Below are 27,813 nucleotides of genomic sequence, written 5' to 3'. Positions count from 1 at the left end.
CATTTGAAACATTGCAATGCACTTCAGATTTTACTGAGGACATCATGACAGTTGTTACAGAAATGAGATTTGCACTTAGACATCAAATAAGTGTTCTGGATTTGCCTTCTTGTTTTATTTAGGCCTGGTTGCTGTGCTGGCTCTACATCATTAGAAAAATATGTAACCTCTAATGAGTTCCCGGACGATACTCTGAATTTCATCAAAACGCATCCACTGATGGATGAGGCCGTACCTTCTATTGTCAATCGACCCTGGTTCCTGAGAACGATGGTCAGGTAAGTGCCTCCAAATGGACTCTTCCTCATTGTAGCGTGCTGTCAGGTTGTGCTAATGATCTTGCTTACAATGCTCTCAAATTCTGTAAACATCCCTGTTGTGCTGGGCATGACTCCAGCTAGGAGAGATGGCAGTGCTGAGCAGATGCTGTAGAACTCCCTGAGCAGCTTCCAAGATAGGAGAAAAAAAAAAAAAAAAAAGAAAAAAAAACTCACTTCTTTCCAACCATGCTGGGCTGAAACCGGATCCTGGGGGAAATGAAGTGCAGGGAATGTTGACCTGCCTCTTGGCTTATGGGTCAGTGTTTGGGACAGCTCTGTAGAAAACTTTGGACAAGGATCAACAGATAGCCCAGGGATATGTATACAGAATACAAGCATGCCTACCAGGATATGTTCACAGTATATGAAGATGTCTGTTGCGATATGTACTGGTATGTTTTACTGTTTACAGAAGTGTGCAGGCAGAAGCAATCACATAATCTGTATCCTTTCTATGACAACAAGAGAAAAATAATAAAGAAGAGACTCGAACAAAGACTCATAAATCAAAAAGTCTCAAATACACCATACCCTTCCTTTGAAAATATGTTCCCACTCCTGTGTCATGCTGTGGTCACTATGCTACTTTTCTGCCCTCCAGCTGTGGTTGGAATAAAGTGACTAACTTTTGCCATATTTCCCATATTATTTGCCATATTATGAGTAGTATTTAGCACTGGAAGGGTTTGGCTTAGTTTTAGTAGTGTATGTTCTGTCAGGTACTTATGCTGGATCAAAGGCCACTGATTTTCGATTTGGAGCGAAAAACGATGACACATGATGATCCCTGGCTCATAGGGGCACCAGTTCTCTGATCTTAGTCTAGTCCTGGACAAGCTGCTTCCTATGTGGGTCATCTTTAGCTTCCAGTTATGTTATATCAGGGGCCTCACTTGGGAGCCAAAGTGCCAGGGCTGGTGTGCCTTGAGGTTAAAGCAGAGACCCTGTGTTTAATGCTGCATGAACAGCTGGTGCAAAGAGTTGTCGTGAGGTAACAGTAAACTATTTTCCTGAGGAAATGTTGAAAACCCTGGGGTTTATAAAGGCCTGGTGGTTTCAAGCCCAGCAACATTGCTCTGCTGCATTCCAGTTACATACCTCCAACCAAAGATGAGAACAGCAAGCTCCGTAGAGTGCTTTCCTTTGATCTCCAGTACCTGATAACTAGTACCAAATCACCAGTACTCATCTTTAATAAATGATGTGATCCCACAATTTGATATTGCCTTAACACTGAACTTGCTTAGTGGTTGTTATATGATTACTTTTAGTCAGATAAAATAAGGTTTACCTTCTGAGCATTGCACAGGCACAGCTTTTCCTGAAAAAAAAAAAATAAAGGGGGGGAGGGAGAAAAATTGAATGTAGATCTGTTATCAGTATTGTTGCTTTTAATGTAAATGAACTTGTAATTAAAAAAATAAAACTGAAAAATCACTGTGCTGATTTTCTTTACCTGCCTATAGAAATCATCAGGCTAGTACTTCGGTTTTGTTTTGAAGGTTAATTCCTAAATTGTCTCAGACTCTTTACAGCCCTTCAGCCTTCTGCGTGAGGTTTGCTGTTGAAGACATGTCTGCTAACTATTTGACATCTGGATAAGCACACAAACACATGGAAATTCCCCACCATTTGGGGAGCCAAACTGGTACAGTCTGTGTTGACTTACAGGGTTATTCAGTTAGAAGTGCTTAAATATGCTATATGGTTGCTCAAAGGCTATCACATAGTTATTTGAAGTGGAAAAAGAGATAAAATAAATGGCAATCTAATCCACATGATGCAAAATGCTGTATTGTTTTTCTAGATACCGCCTGACCAAAATTGCTGTCGACTCTACTGCTGGGCCATATCAGAACTACACTGTGGTTTTCTTGGGATCAGAGAAGGGAATCATCCTGAAGTTCTTGGCACGGACAGGAAACAGTGGTTTCCTAAATGACAGCCTTTTCCTGGAGGAGATGAACATTTACAATCCTGAAAAGTGTGTATCTGATTCTTTGTACTCGTGTATTGGTGACTTTTGACACTTCTGATTTCCCAGAGAGCAAGTTGTCCCATGAAAAGGGAAGCGGGCTAGAAGAAGCCAAGTTCTCTGAGTCATTTTCTATTGTTTGGGGAGTGGGGGGATGTCTGGTTGTCAGTCTCTACATTGAAATAAAATATTTTTTTTTCAGCATGTCTAGAAAATAGCCCATCATCCTATGCAGCAGTTGAAGGATAATTAAAAGCAAAATTCTGCAAAGGGAGATTAATTTTGTAATCCTATAAAAAACTGATTCCTCTCCAAATAACTCACCAACCAGCAAGCTACTCTCCAAGGGAAATTTCCCACATTTTAGCCTTCCTCAAATATGCCTAAGGGGGCTTTGAAGTGGGTCATAAGCACACAGAAATCTCAGCTACTTTGAGTGCCGCAGAAGGATAAACAGAAAAACTGAAGAGCCCTCAGAAAGCTTGTTTCGTGTGTAGTATCTCTCCACTTCTCTGGCCCCATGCATTTTTAATGCTTTAATACTTGCTTATATATCTTTCTACCACTGCATTTAATGGCTATTGTGTATTCTTTTTCCTCCTTGGCTCATTCAGTTCTCCCCTTTTCAGGTTTTGTTTATGTTGGTTTGTTTGTTTGTTTTGTCTGTTTTTGTTTTTGTTGTTGTTGTTTGTTCGTGTTTTTTTTTGTTTTTTTGTTTGTTTTTGAGATTGAGGAATCATTAGGTTTTCATCTGGTTGCCAGAGGAACTCACTTTTAACTTCATCTCACGTTTTCGAATCAGGTGCAGTTACGACAGCGTGGAAGACAAGCGGATTGTGGGTATGCAGCTTGACAAGCCCAGCAGTGCCCTTTACGTTGCCTTCTCCACTTGCGTCATCAAGGTTCCCCTGGGGCGGTGTGAGCGCCATGGCAAATGCAAAAAGTATGTGCTTTGTGGTGGCACTTGCCCTCTTGTTGGAAGCCCATGTTCCAGGCGTGGGGAATGTGAGAGCACTCAAGAATGCCTCCTTCTGCTCTTCTTTCTCAAGGGCCTGCATAGCATCCCGAGACCCCTATTGCGGCTGGGTGAAGGAGAGTGGGGCATGCACACAGCTGGTCCTTGGCGCTAAGTGAGTAATGGCTTTTGCTGGAAGGGCCGTGAAGCGCTGGCGGTGGCGCCGGACAGACTTGGAGTGAGCTGTTTGAAATGTGGGGCTCTCAGGGTAGAAAAATGCGTGAAGTGTTTGTTCCTATCTTATTTGCATTCTCTGAAATTTCTCACAAATTTTTTTTTTGTGTGAACTGTCAGCTGATTGGTGACTGCTGAAAGAAGAGGAAGAATAAAATGAAAGAGCTGTACTAAGGCCCACGTGTTGTTGAAAAGAGGGAACTGGATGGCTGTGTCTGGACCAGCCCACACTGGAGCCATCACAGCTGATTAAAGAGGCAATAGAATCCAAATTAAATTACTGAAGCAATTTGTCCACTGAAAACAAAACCAGTCCTTCTAATTTACTGTGCATTACTAAGAGGAATCACAGAGCACAGTAAGAGCTTAAAGTAGATTCAGAGAAGTGCTGGATCTCCCCTTGCTCAACAGTAGAATTTAATTATTTTATAATAATGAAAGTCTGTGAGGTTTTGTTTAAGTATGGTTACTTAAGCCTTGCAGGAAGCAGACCTACTTCAGACCTCTCATTTCTTGGACACATCTGACACAGTTCACACTTGCCCACTCTGATGTACAACTAAACTTCAAGATAATGGTGTAAATGTAGCACAAACATCACATAACCCCAGTAGCCCTACAGCCAGCCCAGCTTAACCCTGAGTCTGTACAGGTCTTCAGTGTATAATGGAAGACTTACCATCCCTGTGGTTCCTTCATGTTCTTAATTTGCCATTTCAATTCAAATTGTCTTGTCCACTGTGGAAACTATACCTATGTCTATATACTTACATGCTTTCTTACAAAAGTGGGTGCTGTTTCTGTTGGATACTTGGTAAAATACCATTGAAGTTCACCTGTGTGCATATGAGGTTTTCTCAGCCTTCTAGAGGTGCTTGAGGTTTTTTGCACTTGCCATGACAAGGTTATGGGGAGTTTTGTACCTTACTTTCAAAAGTGTCTCTACTATTTATCAATAAATCTATCAAGACAGAAGCAGTGCAGCTTGCAGTGGTGCAGTCCACAGGTGAGCATGGCAGGTTGCTCTCTATCCAATGCAAAGCACTTGGGAGGAGATCCAGATCAACTGTTCGGATGTCTGGTGGACTTCTAAATTAACCAACAGGAGGCAGAGGTGTTAGGTGCCCTCTTGGAGTAGGTGACAGTTGAGCAGTAGTTTTAAGGACATAGTGCTGGGAATTAAGTTTCTATATGGGTAATTATGCCTCCACATCAGGATGCTGACTAATGTAGACAGACGCTTGTATTGGAGGTTTTCCAGGGCTCTTGTCATTCATCTCTTACTGTATCGGGAACTTGGAAGAACAGCTTCACTAGTTATCCAAAATTACTGGCACAGGTTAGGAGTCTGAATTGGGAATGTCAGCTAGGAAAGCCTGTAGGTATTTATCAGTACAGGCCCTTAAATTAAGCGTAATTCACTTCGTGATCTGGACCTTATGCCCTGCAACCATGTTCAGTGCACTACCTAAACAACTTTGAAAATGCAAGTTTGTCCCCCAAGCACAGTACCTAGCCAATAGTTTAGCTTCCTTCCCATGTCAAAACGTTGGTGCACCTTGACTACTGTATGGACAAGTCAAGGTAGGATCGTAACTGCTCATGAGAATGTCATATTTTTTTTTTGATTTAACAGTTTAAAAATATATGAATGTTTGCCTCCCTTGACAATGAAGTATGCAGTAGATTTTCAAAGAAGAAAAAAAACACACAAGGAGTCATCAGAAGCCAAAGAATCACTTAGCAATGACAAAATAATTGAATGCCTATCTTGGAATTTTTTAGCCTTCATGGGGAAGTTCCAAAGAAATGGCTGGTTTCATGGTGTGTCTTTATTTCAGTTGCAGATGGGATAATTTCTTTCTGGTGGTGCTTGTGACTATCGTTATTCATACTGTTATGTTTCTTTCTATTATTTAGGCTGGCATTTGAGCAGGACATAGAACATGGCAATACAGATGGCCTGGGTGACTGCCAAAGTAAGCAAAGCTTTTACCCTCTATTTACCATGTGTAACAGCGTCTTTCTGAATGCCTCAAATCGCCCTTACCTGTCGGGCATTCTTTTGTAGCAACGTAAGGCACAACAGGGACAGCAACTGCAGCTAAAGGTGCAGGAAGAGGAGGAACAGATGTTTAAATGTATTTAAATAGCCCAATTGATGTGATTTATACAAACACTGGTCTTCATAGCAGTTATGTAGTGGGAAGACCATGGTTCTAGAGGATATTGATTATAGCAATGAAATAATGAGATGAGTGTTCATTGTGTTTATCAGTCACGGTGGTTGGGTTGTTTATGTAGATGTGCAGAAGGAGCTTGGTTTCTTGTATAGATTGTGACTTGGACTACACTCCCATGCATAACAGGGAGACAGTGAAACATGTCTTCATCTTTGGGTCCAAATCAAGAAGTGGGAACTTATGTGTTTGTGAACCTTAGTTGATTTTACAAACAGGCTGGACAATGTAGCAATGTTAAGGATCAGGCACTACTGATCCTGCCTAAGAAATGTTAATGGTAAACCTTAGGTACTGACAGCATGAGTTGGAAGCTTAAACACAGTCTTTAAATATTTACATTTTGTACTGAGATGCTTAAAAGTGCCCAGCTTGCACTATGTGCAAAGAAACCTTGGATGCTGATTTCTGAGCTGTCAGGAACACCAGCAGCTGTGTAGCTTGTTCAAGACAGCTGTTGTTCCAAATGTTCTTGCCAAAGTTGGTTTAATTGTGAGCCCCAACTATTATTTACAAACCTTATGAAATCAAGAATCACATTCTTTTTGGTGCAATTTGCACTAATGCCTATAGACACACACCCAAAACAAAACAAAACAAAACAAAAAAAAAAAACAGAGCTCAGGAAGTGAGAGTCATTACTTTTGGAATACAGAGCAAAATAACAGAGGGCGAGAGTGTGCTCTGGGATACAGTGCAGTCCATAATCTATGGAGAAAGCTAGAACATTCTCATGCCTTGCGCATCCTTGTTCAAGAGTCATTTATTATTGTGATCACTGTGCTTACGGGAGTACAAGGATTTCAGCCTCTGCTTGCCCTTGTTTCAGCTGCACCTCCCTGTGCCCTAAAATAGGGCCATTTAGGCAGTCTCTTAAGTTTTTTGAAGGAGGTGTACACACAGTCCTTTCTGTGCTCCCTGTAAAATGGGCTAGCACCAAAACCAGGTCAGTTCCCAGCTGGTACAACTTTGCCCTTTTCAGCCCTTTTCAACATAGTTCTGCTCTCCTTGGGCAAATAGGTTAGACAGGAGCGGAGTCTACCTGACATCAGTTACACGTTAAAGAAACATAGGAGATGATTCAGAAAGAGCAAGTTGTGCTCATGGAGAGAGTTCTGCTCCTGTACAGCGAGCAGTAAAGCCAATACCCTGCCTAAGTCCCTCTTCAGCCCGGAGTGATGCATTGAACCTTGACACTGCACAGGGGTAGATTTCACTCCCTGCTAAGCTGACTGATCTTTTTACTTTATGTGGTCTTGGATCATGTGAGTTTTGTCCTCATCAGCTCATGATTCTAGCTTTATCACTCCTTGTGCCTTGCATTGGAATAGGATGTGACCTTGCAAAGAAATCCATGGCAAAGGGAAAATTGTCCTTCCCACTTGTCCCTTGCACAGGGCTAGTCATGAACACTTTTAAAGTCAGACATTGTTTAAAGGTATGTCTGAATATTAGTTTTGCCTGGATCCTTAGGATAATAATCATATACATATAGATATCAGCTGAAGCATAAAAGGTTGTTAGCAGCAAACTATTAAAAAAAAAAAAAAAAAGAGAGAGAAATAATGATTTTTCCCCTGTTATTTGTCTTTCAGATTCCTTCGTAGCCCTGAATGGTAAGGAAGTTCCTAGTTTCACTTTTTACTGACAGAAAATCCATTTTGGAGGAATCACTTTTTACTAAACTTTTATGTATTTTCATATTTTTTGTTTTATTTAATGTTTCTTCCCAATTTATTTTGTTCATAGACATTTCAACTGCTTCACCTGATCATGAAATGTCTTACGACACTGCGTATGGTCAGTTTATGGGTGTTTTAAAAAATTCTCCCTGGATCCTTGTATTAGCTAGTATTTTCTCTAGTCAAATAGCTGCTAACCCTTTCTTATTTGTTTTGTCTTGGTTTTGAGGGCCTGATTCACTAATCACAAGTAAGATTAAGTCATGCTTCTTGATTTGCAATCCCTCTTTCCTAGTCCTCCCCCAAAACTGTCTCCATTGAATTAAAATGGCCAATTTTAATGGCACTCCAGCAGATATGATTAAGAGCATGCTTCATCTGAACACTCAGACAAAGGAACACTTGGAAACAATGATGCATCTTATCTGTTCCCTGGGAAAAACAAAACAGCTTACATCCCACTCGTGAGTCGTCCAGGCTGGTGTCATGACTGCTACAGCAGCTAGTCACCAATAATTTAGGGAAAGGAGCAGAACTGTCCATGGGTGATAGACAATCTCTCATAAACCAAATTAACTATTACCTGTGTCAGTTGAGATGGGGTTATACCCTGGGTCCCAAAGGTTTCTCTCACTTCTGGAGTGAGTCATTTATGTTGTACATGCTTGCAGTATCATAATACCCCTATGGTACCTGGTCTGTAAATAAAAAGGGGGATTCACACAGCAAATTAAATGACCAAAGCTGAAAGGAGCATTTTTGCTAGCCTAGAGTAGCAGTTTCCCATCAGGCAGCTGTTAATCTGCACTCGCAGTACTTTACACCACTTTGTTCTATGTTTGAAAGTGGATTACAGTGTCACTTGGAGTGCAGAATAAGTGTCTTCTTGAGGAATTACTGCAGAATAAATAATCACTTTAAATTCAAACCTAGACTTATATTGCAATAGCTTCTCTTCCTAGATGTCCTGAACAAAAACAAGTACTCACAAGCTAAGAGGATGTGTGATACTGTTCCCAGTGAAGGTAATGGCAAATTTCCATTTGGAAATTTGGAGGGCTGGGAACTTGCTTGTGAAATTGCTTTCATTCCGGCTGTGCAAGACTAACAGTTCATCAGAGCTCAGACAAATTTATAATATGTTTCGCTGAATGCAGCTAGAGGTAGGTTAGTTTGCTGTTGTGACGATGCACATTAGATTGATCCCTTCGTTTCCTGCCTGCAAAATATGTAGATGCAAACAGAACCAACAGCAACACATGATAGTACAGCAGAATATAAATAACACAATCATACTGATCAGCATTTAAAAATAAATTAAATAAAATTTCCCATGTTGTTTATCACCAGGAAATGGAAAATGTGCAGGTGAAATTTGTTTGCAAGTATGATAATGAAAACCAGTAAAGGGAATATACAAAATCTAAGTTGAGACTTCGTAATGTATGGAAGACTGATGGTTTCATCTGCTTATAGAGTTTGTAGTTTCTTTCTGTTGAAAATTTCTATATATCCAAAACATAGAGCAGTAATTAAAGGATAAGTAGTAATAATAAAACCCATACTGCTGAATCTAAAGAAAAAGAAAATAGCCCTGGCCTACTGCTAACATGCCAGAAATGTCTTAGGATTCCTACTACTAAGTGTGTTTGGAGGCTGCACAGTTATAGCTGTAGGCTGTGGTTCTGGATCCCATCAGCTACCATATTAGTAGGGACTTTAGCCAAAGCTGGTATTTTAATCTGACCAAGAAAGCTGAAAAATGGTTCAAGTGAGTGTCAAAATGAAAAAAGCTGTAGTCCCAGGGGAGTATAGGTTACTATACTTGCATGTCAAGCACAGTGATAGATTTCATGAATGAACCCAGCTCTTAAAATAAGATCCTATTGCCAAATGTGAGAGAAAAATGCTGACCCAACACAAACGGTTCCCATTCATGCCCTCTTTCACAGATGATTTCATTGACATTTCTAATGTAGATCCTGATACATGGTCACTAGGCAAGACAGCCCTTCCTTTATGGGTTCAGTTGAAATAACCTTAATGATATTACTGTAGTTAGTCTCTTTCCACCTACCAGGGCAAAATACAAAAGGCAAAGTGCTAGTCACCTCTCTTGATCTTCCCCATGAGGACTGTAAAAAATTCCAGCACTAGACAGTAAACCAATCTCAGTAAACATGCTCATGTTTGCTAAATGTTATGTCTGCTCTTTTTTTTTCTTGAGAAAACAAAATTTTATAAATAGTTTATTTTACTGTTATTGAATACAATTAAATGTGTAACTAAATGGTATTTCATAATAGATTAAACCTCAGAACACTGGGACATACCAGGTTGCCAATCAAGTGAATGCTCAGGATGCAAAATGCTCAGATGCAAAAGTCTTATAGCTAGATTACCCCTTTCGGCTGATTTATACCACCATAAATCAGCTCTCTTTGGTAGACTTACTGCTACTCTGTAGCAGTGTACATGAAAGGAGAATTGAGCCCTTAATCTTTGTATTCCTTACATCAGCCTCCTCCTGAAATTGGCATCAGCCTCCTCCTGAAATTGGGCTCCCTTTTCTGGGGCAGTCTTACATGATCAGTTGTAAACAAATAACAAAACTCAAAGTCCACACAGGTGACTATTCAAGTACATCCCTTTTGACACCCAAGGGGAGAATAGCAGGTTGAAGTTCTGCGCAGAAGGTCAGAGAGGAATGATGTGGGAGACATATTTAAACAAAGAGATGAGATTAGATTCTTCCACAAAATTGTAAGCAGCTTCAATTACCTTTGGAAACATCAATTCTTAGTGAATTGGGCCCTTATCTTACCCCCTAGCCATATTCCTTTTTCCCTCTGTAGTATTGATTTAGCCTTTCCCTCTAATTGTCTAATTAGGTTGCTATAGCTGTTAATAGGATAGTGTGTGGACATCTTAACCTCTGAGATCCTAACGACTTGTGCATATTAGAGCAACTATCAAATACGTATTGAATCCCTGTCTTTGTTTTAAAGCTGAAAAAATCTCCTTATATTTTACAAGTGCACTTCAGAACAAGCTGTAGTTACAGAAGTGCAGCCCTTCTGAATCATTATCCATGCCTGTAGACACTAAGTGCTTTTACTGCGGTCCTATTACTTGATTACAGCACTCCAAAAGAAAAGTTTTTGCAAATAATGGAAGCACCCTAAAACAGATTTTTTAAAAGCCTGTCTATTTTGAATTTTTCATGTTTGCTTTAAACAAAGAAGTTTGAAAAGCACTATGTCTGCATCTTTTCAGGTGGATTGTTTTAAAACAAAGGCAGATCTTTGATTTTTAGATGTTTAGGTGTATGAAAAGCTAGTCGATACTAACATAGAGGTACTGGCTACCTCTCAGATATGCTAAAGCCTCTTTAAATTGCAGCAAAGCCTATTTACACAGTCAGAGTGGTAAAAATGGTGTGATGGGGAAAAAAAGGCCCACTACGTGTTGCAAACGATACAGCACATTGTAAAGGTTTCATAATGGCTGTGTGTGAAAGGGACAGGAGTGGGATGCCTGCCACTTCAGCCTTTTCTCTGTTTATGAGAGAAACAACTAGCTCATACGTTTGTGGTGTCACTCAGCTCGGAGGTGAAATTCACCCAGCGGGACTGACTGTTCAGCCACTTACAAGACACAGTGACAATGCTTATGGTGTTTGGTGTGGCAGCCACTGCCCAGTAGCAAGTGTTTGCAGAATACAACTCCAACACATGTGGGGTAGGTTATTAAGGTTAATCTGCTCCTGCCCTGCTTCCACAAAATGGAAGAAAGTTTATGTTGATTATATGTGGAAGACTGTTTCTCAGTGTGTACTAGACTAGCACATTAGTAACAGAGCAAATAGACTGATTTCTCGCGATTGTGTGAAACCTTTCTCTACCTAACTGCCATCTGGTACACATTACTATCTTCACAGAGCCTAAGCTTTCCATTTCCAAGAACTTCTCCATGTATTTGCAGCATATGGTTGAGGAATTTTTTTAATTTTATTTTTTTAGAAAATGTGTCCCTTAGGCATATATTTCTTCTAGATTACTGTATTAAGAAATGTTTTTCTTCAGCCATACTTTTGGCTTTTCCTTAAAATTGTCCCTTTAAGCACATCTAAAGTGAAAGTGTCTGGACAGAGATATGGACATATAAATGCATATGTAAAGCAGGTATAAAATATTATTGCTGCTTTGCAAGATTTCCTTCTCTTCCACCTCCTTATCAAGCTTTGACTAATTGCTTTCTTATGTTGAGTGCAGCACTATTTGTAGGCTGACCAAATGTTGTACACATTATTGTGGCCATTGAATGGGGTATTAACTTGGAGACTGAAACCCCATGAATGCTGGCACTGTGGTTTAGTCCTTAGGGAAAAGAAGACATGAAAATCTCGTAACTTCCATTTTCTGGCCTGTTCTATGTCCCATTGTTCCTCTTATTTCTTGAGAATGAGCACAGGAATTGACAAGCGTAAAATGGTATAAAAGTGAAAGCTTTCATGCTCCAGCATATTCTTGCTTCAAAAGGGCATGTGTTTTCAGCCACTGGGCCTCTACCCGTCCTTTTGGAAACAGGCAGCCCTGTAGAACTGCTGTGGAACAGGCAGCAAGTCTGGATCGAAGTCCATCATCCATCTAACTGTGTGTTACCAGTGCTTCCAGCCATGCTGTTGCTTATGGGAACCTTCGAGAAGAGAATATTGTTTGACTTGTCTTTCCTATTTGAGCAACATTAAAAGCTCTGTCTTAAACAAAATACAGCCTCTAGTTTGCCATGTTAAAGAAAGGTGGCTAGAGGAGACCACCCTTCCTACCAGGAGAGAGAAAAAAATAATACAGTGCCCTGGTCAGCATAAGCCCTCAGCCTGAGGTTCAGTGCTCAATTAATTTTATTAATGATTACCTGTACAATCTGAAGGGTGAGAATGCTCCATGGTGAGAATGCTGAATCTGACCAAATTGCCCTGCAAAGAACACTGGTTACAGGAGTTAGTTCTGTCCATGTCCTGTGCAAAACACAGTCCAAAGTGCTGCTGCATACAATCCTGCACACTAAATCAAAAATGCTCCTCAAACATATGCAGAGGAGCACAGGCATTTTCTTCCCCTCCAAGATCATTAATATTTAGCATAACTTCTTTAAATCATAGCAGCATTTTAACAGAAGCTGCAGCATTTTTGCTGATTTCATCAATATTTCAATCTGATGAAGCTGCTAAAAGGGATGGATAAAATGAAGCACATGGGTGTATCGAAAAACATTTAGATTTCTGATGGCTAGAGGGTAGTTGGGAAGCTGAAGTTCATCAGCTTTCCATGCACTGCAGGGATTGATGTTGCTTCTGAGAGCAGGGACCAGAATGGCCAAAGCACTGACGAAGAATCTATCTAACCTTTTCAACATTTTCAGGATACTGCTTCCTAAAGCTTTATGTATATCCAGACACTGTTAAAGACAAAATAAAGAAGCACAGTCTCCTTGCACCCAGCTCTGTGCCTTCACCATGGGGCTCCTTGTGTTGCTATACTTCTGCCCCAGTGAGTCTTCTTTTTGTAAGCAGTGAAACAACATTTGGGGAAGAAGAGGGGAGAGTCCCTGCTAGAGCAGTCTGTAGCCTGGTGACTGGCCTCCTCCCCAAGGGAGACTCACATCTGTGGGAGGAAAATTAAGTAGCTATTGAAAAGGGAAGCAGGAGAAAGAAGGGCTGGTGTCAGCTAGTCTGTCCAGTGCTATCTGTAATGAAAGCATTATCTGCCATTCTGTCCAAATAATCTGATTCTGTTAGTTTAAATCTGAACATGTTTCAGAAGCCCTTCTTTTGATGGGCTCTCTCTGGAGAGTAGGTAAAGGGAGGTGGAGTTACCCCACATTAAGGCCCAGAGCACTTTGAGTCCTGCTGAAAATAAGTCATTTTGGTGCAAGTGGTGAAAAGGAACTTTCAGAAATATGAGTCATTTTAAGGTCAGAATGTGGTGTGGATGGAGTTTCAGTGCCCCCTTTCCCAGGAGTCATGGAGCTGCTGAGCCACTGAGAAGTCCAAGTTGGGTCCATCATTCAGAGACCATAGACTCCAAGCGTACTGCATTTTGGGTGTTGACCTACTTCCTGGGGTTGAGCTGCAAAGGACATACATATGTGCAAATATATTTATGCTAAAGCCAAACCACTGTTAAAATTGTGCAGTGTTTCTGGCGGGTCATTTCCTGTGAGTGTGCTGTTTGTTAGGGTGTATTCAACCAGCAAGGAGTTCCTCAGTCATGTTCAGGATAGCAGTGACAATGTCTAGAGCAGCTGTGAAACTCAGGGGAGCAGGGCTGTAATCCTCTCTTCCAGTCAAGAGGTCTATCCTGTGTGACAAATGCAAAGCAGATCACATCCTAAACTTTCCTCCTTCAAAACGGGCCTGCAAGTGTTCGAAGGGGCCTGGAGCAAGCAAGCAATGCCACATGTCTGTCCTAAGAGGTCTACCAACCAAGTGTGCTTTGAAGACCATGGCAGTTACAATTTCTTGGCCAGGTTCATGTAGTAAGGCCTTCACTTCACTGTTAATCTGAGCAGAAATGATGTGTGGCTCAGTGCTAGCAGTCCTTACCTCAGAGCCATTGTAGACCACTGCTCAGACAAGACTGGTGGCGATGGTGGAAGTAGGCACAAACCCAGTGTGTTTTCCCTCCCCAGTGCACAGGTTCTGGGCAGCTTCTCATTCCCTCAGAGACAGGAGGCAGAGGGCAACCAACATCATCGTGTTGTAGCTCTTCCGGCATTCCCCTCCAGTTCTGGTGGTGCTAGAAGTTGTTCCATTTTATTGCTTAAATTGCCTTTGAAATTGCTTTTCAACCTAAGCCAGTGCCAGACAGTGTGGACTGATGCTTCGGTATCAGTCAGGTTCATGTGCAGAATCCAGCTGAAGGATGTTTGACTAAGACAAAGAGTCCTCATGCTGCTCCACATGCGTTTAAAACTGCTGGGCAAAAAGACGCAATTGCAATCTGGGCTGCAGCCAACCACACACACATGCAGCCATTAACACCATCGCACTGGATGGTCTGGAAAGTCCAAATTCTGTGTTTCCTTCAAGCAACGCTTTGCAAGGCCTTCAAAGCCATGCTCAGCCTACGAGGTTCACCCATGGAGGAAAGCAAAGTTTGTGCTCCTGAGCATGAGGTGGCGTGGTAAGTGACTAATGAGACTTGTCTTCCCTGCCTGTATTTATAATGTAAACAGGACACTCCAGTTCACTAGTTCCAAGCACCACCTCTTCCGACTCTTGGGCTCGACAGGGTTATGATGCTAGGGGACGCATGCTGGATTGGAAGGATCCGCTTGGTTCATCCGAAAATACAGACCCATATGTGGCAGTTTCATCCCATAATCATCAAGACAAGAAGGGTAAGGCCTTGGAAATGACTTCCTGTGGTGAGGAGGGAGGGGGTGAGGACTGAAGTGTAACTGCTTCCAGCTGGCTCAGAGCAACATGTAATAAAACTCCTGTGCTATAATTAAAAGCTTATCGTAAAGCCTGAAACTAAACAGCCAATCTCAGACTCAGTCCTAGATAATTCACTGCCTGAGGAAACCACACAAAACAAATAGAAATGTATGCCTTTGCCGTGTGTATTGTGCATGTGCATGGGAAGGAGGGAAACAGTGGGGATTTAGCTTTCTTTAAACTTTATCTTCCCTGTTGTCTGACAAAGGCAGATTCGTGGCTTTCCATTTTTCTTAAGAGTGCACTTTTATATTGCCTTTTTGTCAGAATTCCCGGGGCAGCACAGCAGGTCTCAGCTAACTTCGCATTATTTCTGTCTCTCGCTGTCAGGAAGATATACTGAAGCTCAGAGGTTGGCTCTACTTTAACTGGTGGAGTTACACAGATGCTGGTCCTAGCCACTGGACCTGAGCATCTAACCTTTGAGAATGGGGGCTGCAGAGATCATCAGTGTATTTCAAAAGATACTTAGGTGGTTGCTGGTGGAGAGAGTTTCTCTGCTGCATTTTTAAAGCGCCAAAATGTGCTTTGACTTAGGTGGTGTTTCACCCTGTTCAGCCCTGTGCTGAAGCACGCTTGTGCCTGAGACAAGGGACAGCCCTGCCATTTGGCCTCTAGTCCTGTTTTGCTATGCATGCAGAGAATTAGGCAGAGAATTGCCTAAACTTGCCACTTGAACCTGCTTAGGGACAGAGTAGCTTTTCTCCTGAGCAAGGATGGTAGTGACCCATCGTTCTGTCATGGCCCTCCATCATTCTTCCTGCTGCTTTCAATCCATATCTGAATGAGGTTAAAATGGTTCCTTTGTAAATGGGGGCTTAGGTTCAAATATCTCCTCTGCCTAGAGAGATTTAAGTCCTTGTTATTCTTCTCCAGGGTGTTCTTAGATCTCTTCTTTCAATCTCTTCTCTGTTGAAGATGTTTCACTCTGTATGGACTAATTAAGTACTCAACGGGCCAGAAGGAGGATGGGTATAAGCAAAACTCAGTTGCTGAGTGGTTAGGGCACTCACCAGGGGCAGGAACACACATGAGCTTCAGGCCTTTCTACTATGAATACTTTATAAAAAACACTTAAAATATTAATTGAAATGTGGATTCCAGTCTCTGTTGTTCATGCATTTTACATGAAAAACTCATTAGATAAAAGCATCAGCTGTTCCTGGAGAAGCTACTACCATGCCAGACCTACTGCTTTGAATTGTCTGCCCAAACTAGTAGGTTACTAAATCATATTCCTTCCCCTCTGCCTGACCCACTGAGTCTTGAATTCTCTGCACTCACTGCAGAGACTTTCAGCAGGGGGTAGTGAGCATGTTAACATTGCAACACAGTTTTCAGCAGAGCTTCATGAGCAGCTGGCGATGGTCTGGACTGTAAACTCGGTGCCTGGCATTCACAGCAGCCCCAGACACACGATGTCTCCCACAGTCTTGGGATATCCTGGAAATTTCTCATTGAACTCTCCTTGAAGAGCCTTCACAGCTCCTGTCCACAAGGACAGTGTGCATCACCTGGCCGGCCCACCTGAGACAAAGTCTGAAGCAGCTTTCTGGCTGACAAGCTGGTCAAATCGGGCAGAAGAAGCAGTAAAATTTCCTGAGATGCCAAGGAGGCAATTAATCTAGTAGCCTTGGCTTTTAGGCTTGATGGCAGCAAATAGAATAGGAATATCTGAAATCCCCCAGGCAGAAGATGTGACTTGTATCCCAACAAGTATCCCATCCTACTAACAGTTTTTCCTGTAAAAAAAAAAAAAAAAAAAAAAAAAAAAGAGGGGGGAGAAACTGCCATGTATTCTTTTTCCTTCAGCTGGATTTTAGAAGAGGCTACTGTTACCAGATTTTTTTTTTCTGAGCTTGATCATGTAGACATGATCAGGATAGGAGACTAACTGCAAATCTAAAGGAAAAAATGAATTTCTGAACCTGATCAGACTTACCTGTGACATAAGCACAGAGCTCCCCTGTACCACACAGACCTGTGGGCTGCAGAGTCTCTGCAGAAGAAGTTCAGGCCGCTGCATTACTCCAATTCAAAACCATAATGTAACGGGCAAGTGTTTGAGGGTGTTGAAAACAAAAGGTCAGATTCCAAATTCATGCTTAAGCTCAGTTTGAGAAATCATCCTCATTTTTTGAATCTGAACTCTGTTCCTCAGACCTTGCTCTTCAGCTGCAGAATGGCAATTTAAAAAATGTTATTTCTGGGTGTCAGGTACGTAGAGGAGAGAAAGCAGATAAACCTGCATGCTCTTCTGAAGATGGCATGTGATTTACCTATCACTCCTTTTTATCAGAGAAATAAATCAATGACAATGCTGACAGCTAAAAATATATATATATATATATTTTTCTTTTTCTGTCTGGCCTCTTGGTAACACCTGGTATTCAAACTTCTTAAGCTGAGAGAACATTTCCTAGAAAATAGTGTTCCCTCTTCTGAAAGTAAGTGGTGTTTTTCTCCTCCTCCCTGAGAAGAGGGGATGTCATTAAGCAGACTTGATGAGGAAGGAAGGAAAAGATCCTTGAACCCAGCTCTTCTGCTGGTATCAGTCAGGGATGCTAGGTCAGAAATCACCAATAGTGGAATATCTGGCCCTTTACGTACCCAGAGGAATGCAGAGATGTGTATGCATTTTAATGACACTATTTGTTATGTGTGGATCTGTACTTTACAAATCCTTTGCAAAGCAGTGCTTAGTAGATGGAAAGCTAACTCTTAAAAGCATCTTGTATGCCAGCAGAAGCTTTCAGAGGAGCATGCAGTGAAAATATTAATAAATATATAGCTGTTGGATTCAAATAATTTTCAATTCACTGACTGATGAGGCGGCTTACGTTCAACAGTTCCCTCCTCAGGGAGTGACGGTTACCAAAGATCCTTATTAGCACTTGACAGGGTCATTTAAATATCATGCATTCTTTGTTGCCTAATTATTAATATTGACAAAGCTGGAAGCAGTCTTCACACAATCAAAACAATGGCGGCAGAGGTGACCGCATGGTTGTTTACCATTACCATCCACTTGTGTGTTGTTACTCCTTGCCTTGCCCAATCAAAGCTGGTTGGCTCCAAAATTGCTATTGATTTGTTGTGTTTAAAGGGCAAAGGAAAGAGTTCTTGCACAAAATTAAATCAGAAAATGTTAAGCTTACTATCCTTTCATCAAGGTTTTGTTTTCACTTCTGCTGTGATTTCTTTCATTGTTGCATATTCACAGAGAAAAAAATGTTCTTTTTTTCTTCTTTTTTTTTCTTCGTTTTTTAACATTTTCTCTTTGTTTTGCAAGGTGCTTTGTGGTGTTCTTCATTGGTTGTGTCTAGTCCTTTGGACAGTGTTTTCTTTCTTTTTCTGTACTCACAAACAACTTCCTTCTGATTGTACTAATTGTACAGAATCCACTTGCTGCTTTTTTTTTCTGTAACACGGGTGCTTTGATGATGTCACATCCAACCATATGCTTCACTTTTAATTCAGTGCAGGCATCTTGGGGAATATCTGTGGGGGCGTGAAGAGGGGGTTCTTTAAAAGAGTTGACTCATGGGAATGTGACATTTGTGTGCCACAGCTTTAGTAGCTAAATATACTCTGGGATTGTTGTTTCTGAGCTACCTCACATTTCTTGCCAAGATGAAAATGTGTAGAGCAACCGATAGAGTGGGAATTATGCATTGCCATCCCACTGGCATTTTCGTTTTGGCCATTAAGGAATCTGCCCTTCGCATTACAAACAAAAAATCAGCTCTGATTGGGCAAACTGCACCCTCTTTCCTCTTCTCCATCTCCTCCAACAACCAAAAAAAACCAAAAACAAACAAAAAAAAACCATGTTCTAGAGTATGTTTATGTTTTGTTTCCTTTCTTGCTGTGTTTTAGTTTTAATTTAATTGTGTGTTTCTCACCTTTGCCAAAAGAGTTTTCCTAACCTTGCAGTCTAACCTCCCCTTCTGCTGCCATTGTACTGAGCCTCCCTCCTGCCCTCAGTAGCCATGAAGCTCCTCCTGTGGAGCACTCCAAGGCTTTACCCTGTACACCCCAGTAGTGACCTAGTGCTGTGTCTCTGTAGTTGTTCTACTAACGAAGGGGGAGTAGATAATATAGTGCTTACTGCTGGCGGAGAGGCCTTCATGAAGAAAACAAAGTAATTTTCTTCAGGAGGAACTGGCCTTGCTCCCTCATTACCCTGCTGGCCCTTCTCTGCTGTCTCCTGTCCCTTCTGCCTCCTTCTAGAAATGCCTCATGTTTTTCTAGTCCTGGGTTTCTTAGCACAATGTAGCCAACTGCTTAGTTTTATTATTCACTCCCTAAATGTATGGAGCTTACCTTTCAATCACAGTGCTGATAAACCGGTTGTAGATTTGGCTTATGATTTCTTTCCACAGCTTCTTTTCTGACGCATTCAGGTGGACATGGTTTAGCTGGGCATTGACTGCTTAAAGTGTAGCGTTATTTTGAACAGGCTTAATGTTTGTATTCTTATTTGTTTCAATTCTCATTAAGTGAAGATTATGAGGTGGTATCTTCTTAACAAAACTTTTGTCAATAGCCACATGCCAATGGTAAAAAACTGTCTGGAAGTGGGACATGCTGCACGCAGTTTATATGGTTAAGACCTGCTGGTGTATTTAGATGTCAAGAATGCTCCTGTAGATATGTCATGCCTTAAAGTCTATTATTTTACACATAACTGTTAACAACTGCAGCCCTTTGGGAGGTACAGACCTAGGTGTCATTAGCAGTAGTGAACATTTTGGAGAGGTCTGTGTTATTGGGGAGCCCAAGGGCTGTTCATTTCAAAATCTGACTCCATAAGATGTTTCTTATTGTACACAAGTGGCAGTGTTACTAATTTTTACTGTGATTATCACTACTTGAAAGACTTACTAAGTGCTGACAATGCTTGTCTCTGGAGAGTCTGCAAATGTTACAGCAGATTCTGCTCCAGGGAGGTAGAATTGTATGAAATTTCAAGTATAGTTATAATAAAGAACGCAGAGTGCTGATTTAACAAGATACTTTCCATGTAGACATGAAACAAGAGGAAAAAATCTGTGGCGAAGCAAAGCTTCGGACTCTTTTGGCATAAATTAAGCAGCCAGTGTTGATCATGGGAAGGCTGAGTTTTGCACCAGGAAGTACATTTGCAGTTTGTTTTTACACAGAACGTTGTATTCTGATATGTGCAAGGATCTAAAAGATTCAAAACGTATTTTATCAGAGGAAGCAGGGAGAAGTCATTATTATCTTACTGGCATTTTGTAATAATTCAGAAGAGGATTTAAAGTGGCACAGAATTTGTCAAGGCTGTCTTTGGAGTCAGCGTTTGCAGGTCTGAAGGGGAGTGCTTGGATTTTCAAGGTGAAGCAAATACCCTGTATTTGATCTGTATCATAGTTCTGGCAAAGTCAGAAGGAATTGACTGCTTCCTAAAAAAAGTGTTAGGCTAATCAGAGGAGAGACTGCACCATAGTCAGCTCTGACTAGATGCGGCTCAGGAAGCACTGTAAATTCAGAGCATATGGGCCTGGAGGAAGCTATTACAAACATTGCTATTCTTTTCCCTGTCTCAAACCACTGTCCACACAAACATAAAACAGATTGCAAGTACTTTGCCATTCACTAACACTTTCAAGTGCTGAGGAAACAATGAAGATAGAATCAGACATGATCCTTCACATTCTGTACATTTAAATCTTCTGCCCACAGTCCAGTAAAAGAGTGGTGTAAGAAAGGGAGTAGTGAATTTGTCCTGACTGTCTATGATTTGGAAACATTTAGCTGAGACTTGAAGTGAGAGGTTTGATTACTTGGAGCTGTAATGCTTCACAAAGGGATTTCATGTACACAGGACTTAAATGGACCTAGTCCATTTAAGTTTTTATAGATTCACATCTAGATTAAAACCTAATTACTTTTCCCATTAGGATTTAAACAGAGGCTGGTTGGATGAGTACATGCTAAACAGAGCCCTATAGATTTTGTTAAATGTTCTTAGGTAAATTAGCACCTGTAAACTTCCCTGTTTTGTGAGGACATCTTATTTATGTTTGTCACATATATTAGCTGCTTGGATGGAATATTAAAATACTTAAAACAAAACAAACAAACAAACATATTGGTTTAGAATACCTCTAAAAAGCAACTTGTCCAGAAACTGATAGTCTCAGAGACTAATCACAGCATACCAGACACCTTCTGTAGGATACCATTTTAGCTCTGTACCAAATCAATACCAGAAAACCATTGATAAATTAAATGAGGCCAAATTTCTCAGAAGAGCTTCTATTTGCCAGATATCTGTATCACAAGACCAGGCTAATAACTCACAAACATGCCAGGAGGTTGATAACCTCACCCTGCTGGAGCTGCAGGTACTCTGTGACACAAACAAGAATGCTGTGCAGTCAAGATTAAGGGAGCACACCAAACCTGTCTGTCCAGAGGAGTGACACTGATCCTTCCTCTGTTCTGTCTTGTATGTACAAGATCTGTTCCCAGAGCTGGCGACAGCTAATCATCCCAGATTGCATCCCTGAGTTCAAGCACTGGGAGGAGAAAACTAGGTGCTAATAAATAAAATAGGAATTGTATATGAAATTGACAAAAGAAGAATGCTGGAAGGAACGTTTCTGACAACAGATTTTCTTCAAATTTGCTTTCATTACTGTTTTTAAGTTTCTGTGAGAACAAGAGTAAAGAGACAGTGAGGAAACAGTTTCATATGATCAAGGATGAGTAAATCAAAGTAAGGGAATGGCCATACCTAAAGAAATAACTATACTTCATCACTGGATCTAGCTTGCATTTTTCAGAAATCAAAATGTTTCCATGTTTCACTAGCAGTATGGATTTCAGATTTAACTAGCCAAAGTGGAAATATGAGTAGTCAGCTTTGAACCAAGGGTCAAGTGACATATCATTTATTTAGTAGGAAAAAAAAAACAAACAACTTTTTTGATAATCTGATAATAAAAGAGGTTGTGTTGATGTGCAAATCCTGGTTATGAAAACCAACAGTGGAGCTTTCCTTCATAAATATGCCCCCATACTTCAGAATTCTCCAAATAAAGGAAGGGTGAAGTTTAAAATAGAGCTCATCAAATGTCAAATCTGGCTGCAGGAAATAGCAGGTGTCCTTGACCTGTAATTGTCCACCTGCATAGATTTAAAGTCAGGTTATCCATTTAAAGGCTGCAATGAGCAGCAAAAGCATGTCTTACTAAAATAGGGAAAAACTGTCATTGCCCCAGGACCTTGATCTACTTTTTCAATAAAAGAGGCCATGTCTAATTTGTCAAGGCAGCTGCTCAGAGTTCAGGGCATTAGAGCTATTGTGTGATGGACGAGATTCCCAGCTGTGTTCATCCACAGTCACCCGGTGAGGACAGCCTGGTGGAGAAACACAGACTGCCTCATGCTCTTGTTTGACCCTTGTAGCGCTGACATATTTATCAAGGGCTGGGAATTCACTGTAGGGTACGCTGGCCCTACAGGGACACCACTCTTTCTGGAAGCCGCGAGGAATAATTGGTGTTCAAGGTGCTAAATAACACCATGTTTCATTCTGGGGATGCACATGTTGAGTACAGGGAGGCATTGTGCAATGCAAACATGCTGAACAGGCAGGAAAGAACTCAGCCCTTTAAGTAAGAGATTTCTGAAACAGTTTCAAAATGTGAAGGGATTTAACAGCAGAAAATCTTACAGCCAAAAGAGTCTTAAAGTGCCTTTTGGTGTTAAATTAATGCCAGTGTATAATTAAAATGTCAATATGCTGTTAAAGATATTTGAATAATTCATTTTTCTTACATAGGAAGTGCATAGTTTCAATAATTGTATTAATTAATAGGTAACATGTCCTGTAGTAAATTTTCAACAACCTAAGCATTGACAGTCCTGGTTCAGAGCACTTTCAATATAATATGTGGACTGTGAACTGTTTATTAATTACATGACTCTGTACAAAACACCATGTAATTTCTTCTCATATAGATAACCTTTCAGTGAATAGTATCTATATCTCTTTCCATGGCTAAGATACCGACTGACTGTCTTCCTTTTTTACTTAGTTTTCTATAAGACTGTCAAAAAGCAAGCGTATTTTTTAACATGAAAATGGGCTGGTGTGTACTGATTACAGAATGTTGTTAATTAAAAAAGACTGGAGAGGTCGTAATTTAGATTTTGCCATGTTAATCATATTTAACATTAAATACAGATAACAAATGTTGTCACATTTGGAAAGAAGTCTTTTCTATGAATATCCTTAGTTTAGCCAGGTGTTTAGATGAGTGCTACTTTGAGCTACTTAGCAATTTAGCGAGACACCATAGTCTCTGGTCTCCAATTACTGTTGCTATGACTTTTTCTAGATTTTAATCATGTGTTCCAAGATTTTTGTGCCAGTAGCTAAGAAAGAGGAGAGAGAAAAATATGTTCTTATTCTCTTCTTACAAAAAAGAGTCTTATGGGCATTTTACTGAGAAGTTTTTAAGAGAATGAAGCAAATTTACCATTATATCAAAAATGTGCATCCTGACATACCTGTTTGGAAAAAAATAGCTCCACTGGCCAAGTTCTAAGCTACTGAAAAACCTCAGTCTGTTCATACCCAGAAGAGATTTGTCACCATTTGGCAGCTAAATACGCAGACAACTCCGTGTACACTGAGTATTGGTGGTATGATTGATAAGCACTTTAGCTATCTGATAGTCTGACAGCTCTCACTGCCCCAGCAGATCAGAGCAAGTCAGAGTCTCTGCTGAAGTAAATTTTAACAGCTGCATTGACATTAGAAGAGCTTAGGGCAGTTTATAGAGAAGTTGCTCAGGGAGCATTAAGAGGCATCTCTGGCACAGCTGTACAATACAGCAAACATTTGGAAATGGCCAGCAGCACATTTATCATCAACTTCGCACTGACCAGGAAGAATACCTGTAATGCTCTAAAACAGTGAGTCCCAATGGATAGCCTCCAGACCAGTCCCAGCCTCCCATGCCTACCAAAATGCATAGCCCTAGATATTAAACTGTAGTCCTTCCAGCAACAACCAAAGATTTCTATTTTGTGTGAAATAAAATCTCAGATGAAGGTGCAACTTGATAACATTGTCACAACTGGGCATAAACGAGGCAGTTCTTTCATATGCCCAACAAGGATTTTTTTTAATTGGAAAATAACACCAGCTGCATTCAGTCAATAATATTCCATCTTGCTCATGGTCCATCCCATCTTACCCACAATTGTGATAGAAAATAATAGAGCAGCTGTTAAAGAAAAAAGGTGGGGGGGGAGAAGGGAAGGATGGGGTCGGGGACAGACTCATTTTTAAAGCCTTACAAAGCTACTGCTATTCACTATCATGGTCTTGCAGAAGGAAACAGAGCATTTTTTTTCTGAGAGCCCAAAAGATGTGCAATTGCTAAAACAATTGCTAAATACCAACTCAGACGCTGAATTTAAGATTGCACAGAGACACCTCCTGAATGGCAGTACACCAAAGCCTTCAGCAAGATAACTCCAAAAGTGTTTTGAAAAGAATATATTTTCCAATTGTTTTCTTATTCTTAAAATCAGAAAACTTTACTGAGTTCCTGTTTGCAAACAAACATAGTTGTAATTCTGAAAAAAAGAAATTCCAGTTTAGAACAGTCATTCATGTTAGCAAATACAATGAATTTGTTTCACAAGAAGCTATGGAAAAAAAATAGAGCAAGGCACCCGTCTATCTCTGCTTATAAATTTAAACTCAGTCTAGCTAGCTGATGAGGGTAAGTGAGGCACAAGTCATAAAGCTGTGTAAAAACTACTGAGTAGCATTTTTTGTTGTTTTTTTTTTTTTTCTAAGAAGCTAGCAGAAGTGGTCTTGTCATTCGGTGCAGAAAAGGCAGTTGGTAATTGCCTTGAGCCTGTGATCAGCACTGGAGAAATCTAGTTTCTGCCATCAGCATACAGCTTCCACCAAACAGTTCAACCATTCTCCGTGTGTATTCGCAGCTGAATGACTCCCATCAGATGTTCTCAGAGAAGGGCACAGAGCAGGGGTGCCCTCTGTCCCTTCCTCTGTGTGCTCTCCCTACTCACTGAACCTCTTGCGTTCACCACAGAGCGTGCCCAGAGGTTTGGGCAATCTCAGCTTATAATAAAGAACATAAAGAGTGCTGCTGTTTTTTGTTTTTTTTTTTTTTTTTCAGATAACATTCAGCTTTATCTCTACAAAACACTAGTCTCTATTCAGCATCTTAAAGAGGTGTTACAGTCCTGCAGCACTTTATATGCTTTTAGTCTAAATATGACCAAGCTACAGGCAATGCCCCGAGGCACTCACCCAGTAAGACAAAGTAATTTGCCATACCCAGTGGTCCCCAGGGGTATTTATGTAGCTTGGTATGCAGTTCTCACACACTGAACCAAATTAGTATTATCAGCAGGTACTTTCAGACACCCAGCATCCAGACCTGAAAAGACAATACAGTTTATCTGTGCTTGCTCATGGCAAGACAACTCGATAACATCACATATGCTTCCCTGAAAGGTTTGGACTCACCTACACTGTGTTTAGAAAGGAGAAAAGAGAAAATGTATCACAGAGATTGTGATAAAACTTGTTATAGTCCCAGTGCCAGGGGAAAAAAAAAAAAAAAAGAGAGATGCTAACTTCTCACATGGAAATTTGTGTATCTCTAGATCAGTAAACATATCTTGAAAACTAGCCTACAGATATGAGAAAACCCAGTCAGTCAGTTCCTTGTTCTAGCACTTACCTTCATGTTGATTAATTAGCTGTGCAAGCACCCCTGGTTTGCTTGCAGCAGTGGGAAATACTGACCTAAAAAGGAGCAAGAGCAGAAAATGAACAAATGCTACTGTAAATCCAGAAGAAGAGGATTTGAAACAGTACCAGAAACAAGTGGAAGGTTGGGGAAGTTGTTGTAATGCAGACACGCTGATGATGATGAGATGTGCCATAAAGCAAATATGACTGGCCTGTGGCTGGGTGGCCAGAGGTCACCTGGATGGGCTGTGAGTGTGTTGCAGAGGAAGCTGGTTTGGGCACGCCACTGTGGCAAGATTGCTGCTGGCCCCAGGGCAACCATCTCAAAGCGAGGTCAGGTACCTACCTGCCATACCATGCATGCTAAGATTTAGTTACAGAAGTCACTTTAGCAGATTGGCCACCGTAATTAGTGAGCATGTTAAAAAAATCACAAATATGAAGTGTTGGTGAAGTTACAGCATCAAAGCATAGATGTGCATGCGGTTTCTGCAAGATGGGGAGATGGTAAAAAAAAAAAATGGTTTTAAAAGTTAAGTAAAAAAATGCAGAGAAATTTGACAGACAAAAGGAAAAATGCATGAAAGAAGCCAGCACTGGAGACAGAAAATGAAGTGAGAGATGATAGTGGCAGCAGGATGAGAAGACCAGTAGGAAAATGCTGTCTTTTGCCTCAGGATGTAACTGGAGTAACCCTGTTTGCTTTACTGGAGGGATTGCAGATCTGAATGAATGTAACTGAGAGGAAATAAGGCTTCTAATACTTATATTGGAAGAGTAGTGAGATACAGAGAAAGAACTAGAGGTAAAATCTGTCTTGCTGACTGTTGTGGCCGGTGTTTCAAACTCACTGCAATTTCCCAGTCGCTTAATGTATTCAGTGACAGATGAGACTATGGGACTACAATACAGAGGGAAAAGATATACCAAATACCAGCCATATATAAGCTACTTTCGATCTACAGACCCAGCCCTGTAAATATGTCTAGTGGTCTTTTACTGACCACTGGGAGCATGTTTTAATCCTTAAGTCCGGGTCTTGAAGAAAATACCTTCATGAGTGTGGAGAAAATGAAGAATTAATCCACAGTATTGCTTTCTGTCAGAAAATATACATTTTAGGCATATGAGTGATGGAAGAGGTTTCATATTCCCTCTTTAGAAGAGCAGGCCTAACATGGGGTGCAGCTATGTTCCTAACCAGCAACCCAGCTGTGGACAGGAGGACTATCTCTAGGAAGTATAGTCAATATGCATCAGTAAACATAGATGGCTTGGCCACCTAGCTGTTCAACTTCAATAATCATTTCAAAGGACCTCGGGGAATAGAATATATAGGGCACAGTCTTATTTAAATGTCTTGGATGTTTAATAGATGGCTCCTTTGGTAGTTCAGCTGCGATGTGTTTAGTCACCCGCTTAAAACCATCATTTCCATTTTCTGTGTATTTAAAGAAGATCAGACTTGATGAGGAAACAATTTTTGTTTCTAGGTCGTATAAAGTGTTTGAAATTTAACCCCAATTCTTCTGTAAGGCTGCTTTGAGCTTCAGCCTGCTAAGCAGAGCTGCTCTTGTTGACATTCAGAAAACTTCACTTCTCCCTGTTGTGCAGAAAGGCCATAGTTCAAAACAGGCTGTAAGAAAGGAAAAGGAAAGTCACAGAATTTCTCAGTGACAGCTTCTCTTTCCTTGACACTGTACATAAAAACTGCTTCCAGAAAGGCACTGGGCTGCCTAGAATACATAATGCCCACACCAGGAAAAAAAAAAAAAAAAAAAAAAAACCACGCCATTTGTTCTGCACTGTCAGAAGAACTCCATGCAGTGAAATGGGAACTGTGAAGATGAGAGATTCACTTTGCAGGCGACAACTTCTCTGAAGCCCTGAAATCATGCATATTCAGCCAAACGTATGTAAATCTGGTTTAACCCAGCTGTGAAAGATCCCCTGAAGTAAACTAATAAGGAGCATCTGGGTATGTTTAAGCTCATCCCAGGCATAGTAGAAAGGTCCTAGAATGTGCACTGGGCTTCTTTTACGTCAATAGAGGAAATTTCAAAGTGATCAGTCACTGCATGTTGTCTGCCAGTGGGAGAAAGTTTCTCAAGTGCTTTCTAGTGCAA

At 40.8% G+C, this 27,813-nt stretch overlaps 1 protein-coding gene across 8 annotated transcripts in view; it reads left to right on the top strand.

The window, feature by feature from the left end:
* The window catches only part of SEMA6A (semaphorin 6A), a 129,230-nt gene that overhangs the window by 77,470 nt on the left and 23,947 nt on the right, over positions 1 to 27,813 (top strand). For 5 of the 8 annotated variants that reach the window (XM_066988699.1, XM_048052110.2, XM_013199581.3 and 2 more), the window contains exons 12-19: positions 123 to 278; positions 2,128 to 2,304; positions 3,098 to 3,238; positions 3,345 to 3,425; positions 5,405 to 5,463; positions 7,320 to 7,340; positions 7,474 to 7,524; positions 14,646 to 14,810. In XM_066988699.1, the coding sequence (XP_066844800.1) occupies positions 123 to 278; positions 2,128 to 2,304; positions 3,098 to 3,238; positions 3,345 to 3,425; positions 5,405 to 5,463; positions 7,320 to 7,340; positions 7,474 to 7,524; positions 14,646 to 14,810 (851 nt within the window). The remainder of the gene's footprint in view (positions 1 to 122; positions 279 to 2,127; positions 2,305 to 3,097; positions 3,239 to 3,344; positions 3,426 to 5,404; positions 5,464 to 7,319; positions 7,341 to 7,473; positions 7,525 to 14,645; positions 14,811 to 27,813) is intronic. The other 3 variants (XM_066988700.1, XM_066988698.1, XM_066988697.1) reach the window with 2 other exon arrangements.

This window comes from Anser cygnoides, chromosome Z, assembly GCF_040182565.1.
Source record: "Anser cygnoides isolate HZ-2024a breed goose chromosome Z, Taihu_goose_T2T_genome, whole genome shotgun sequence".
Taxonomy (NCBI): Eukaryota; Metazoa; Chordata; class Aves; order Anseriformes; family Anatidae; genus Anser; species Anser cygnoides.
Note: the sequence above shows the minus strand (reverse complement) of the source record. Positions and strands in the feature narration are given on the sequence as shown.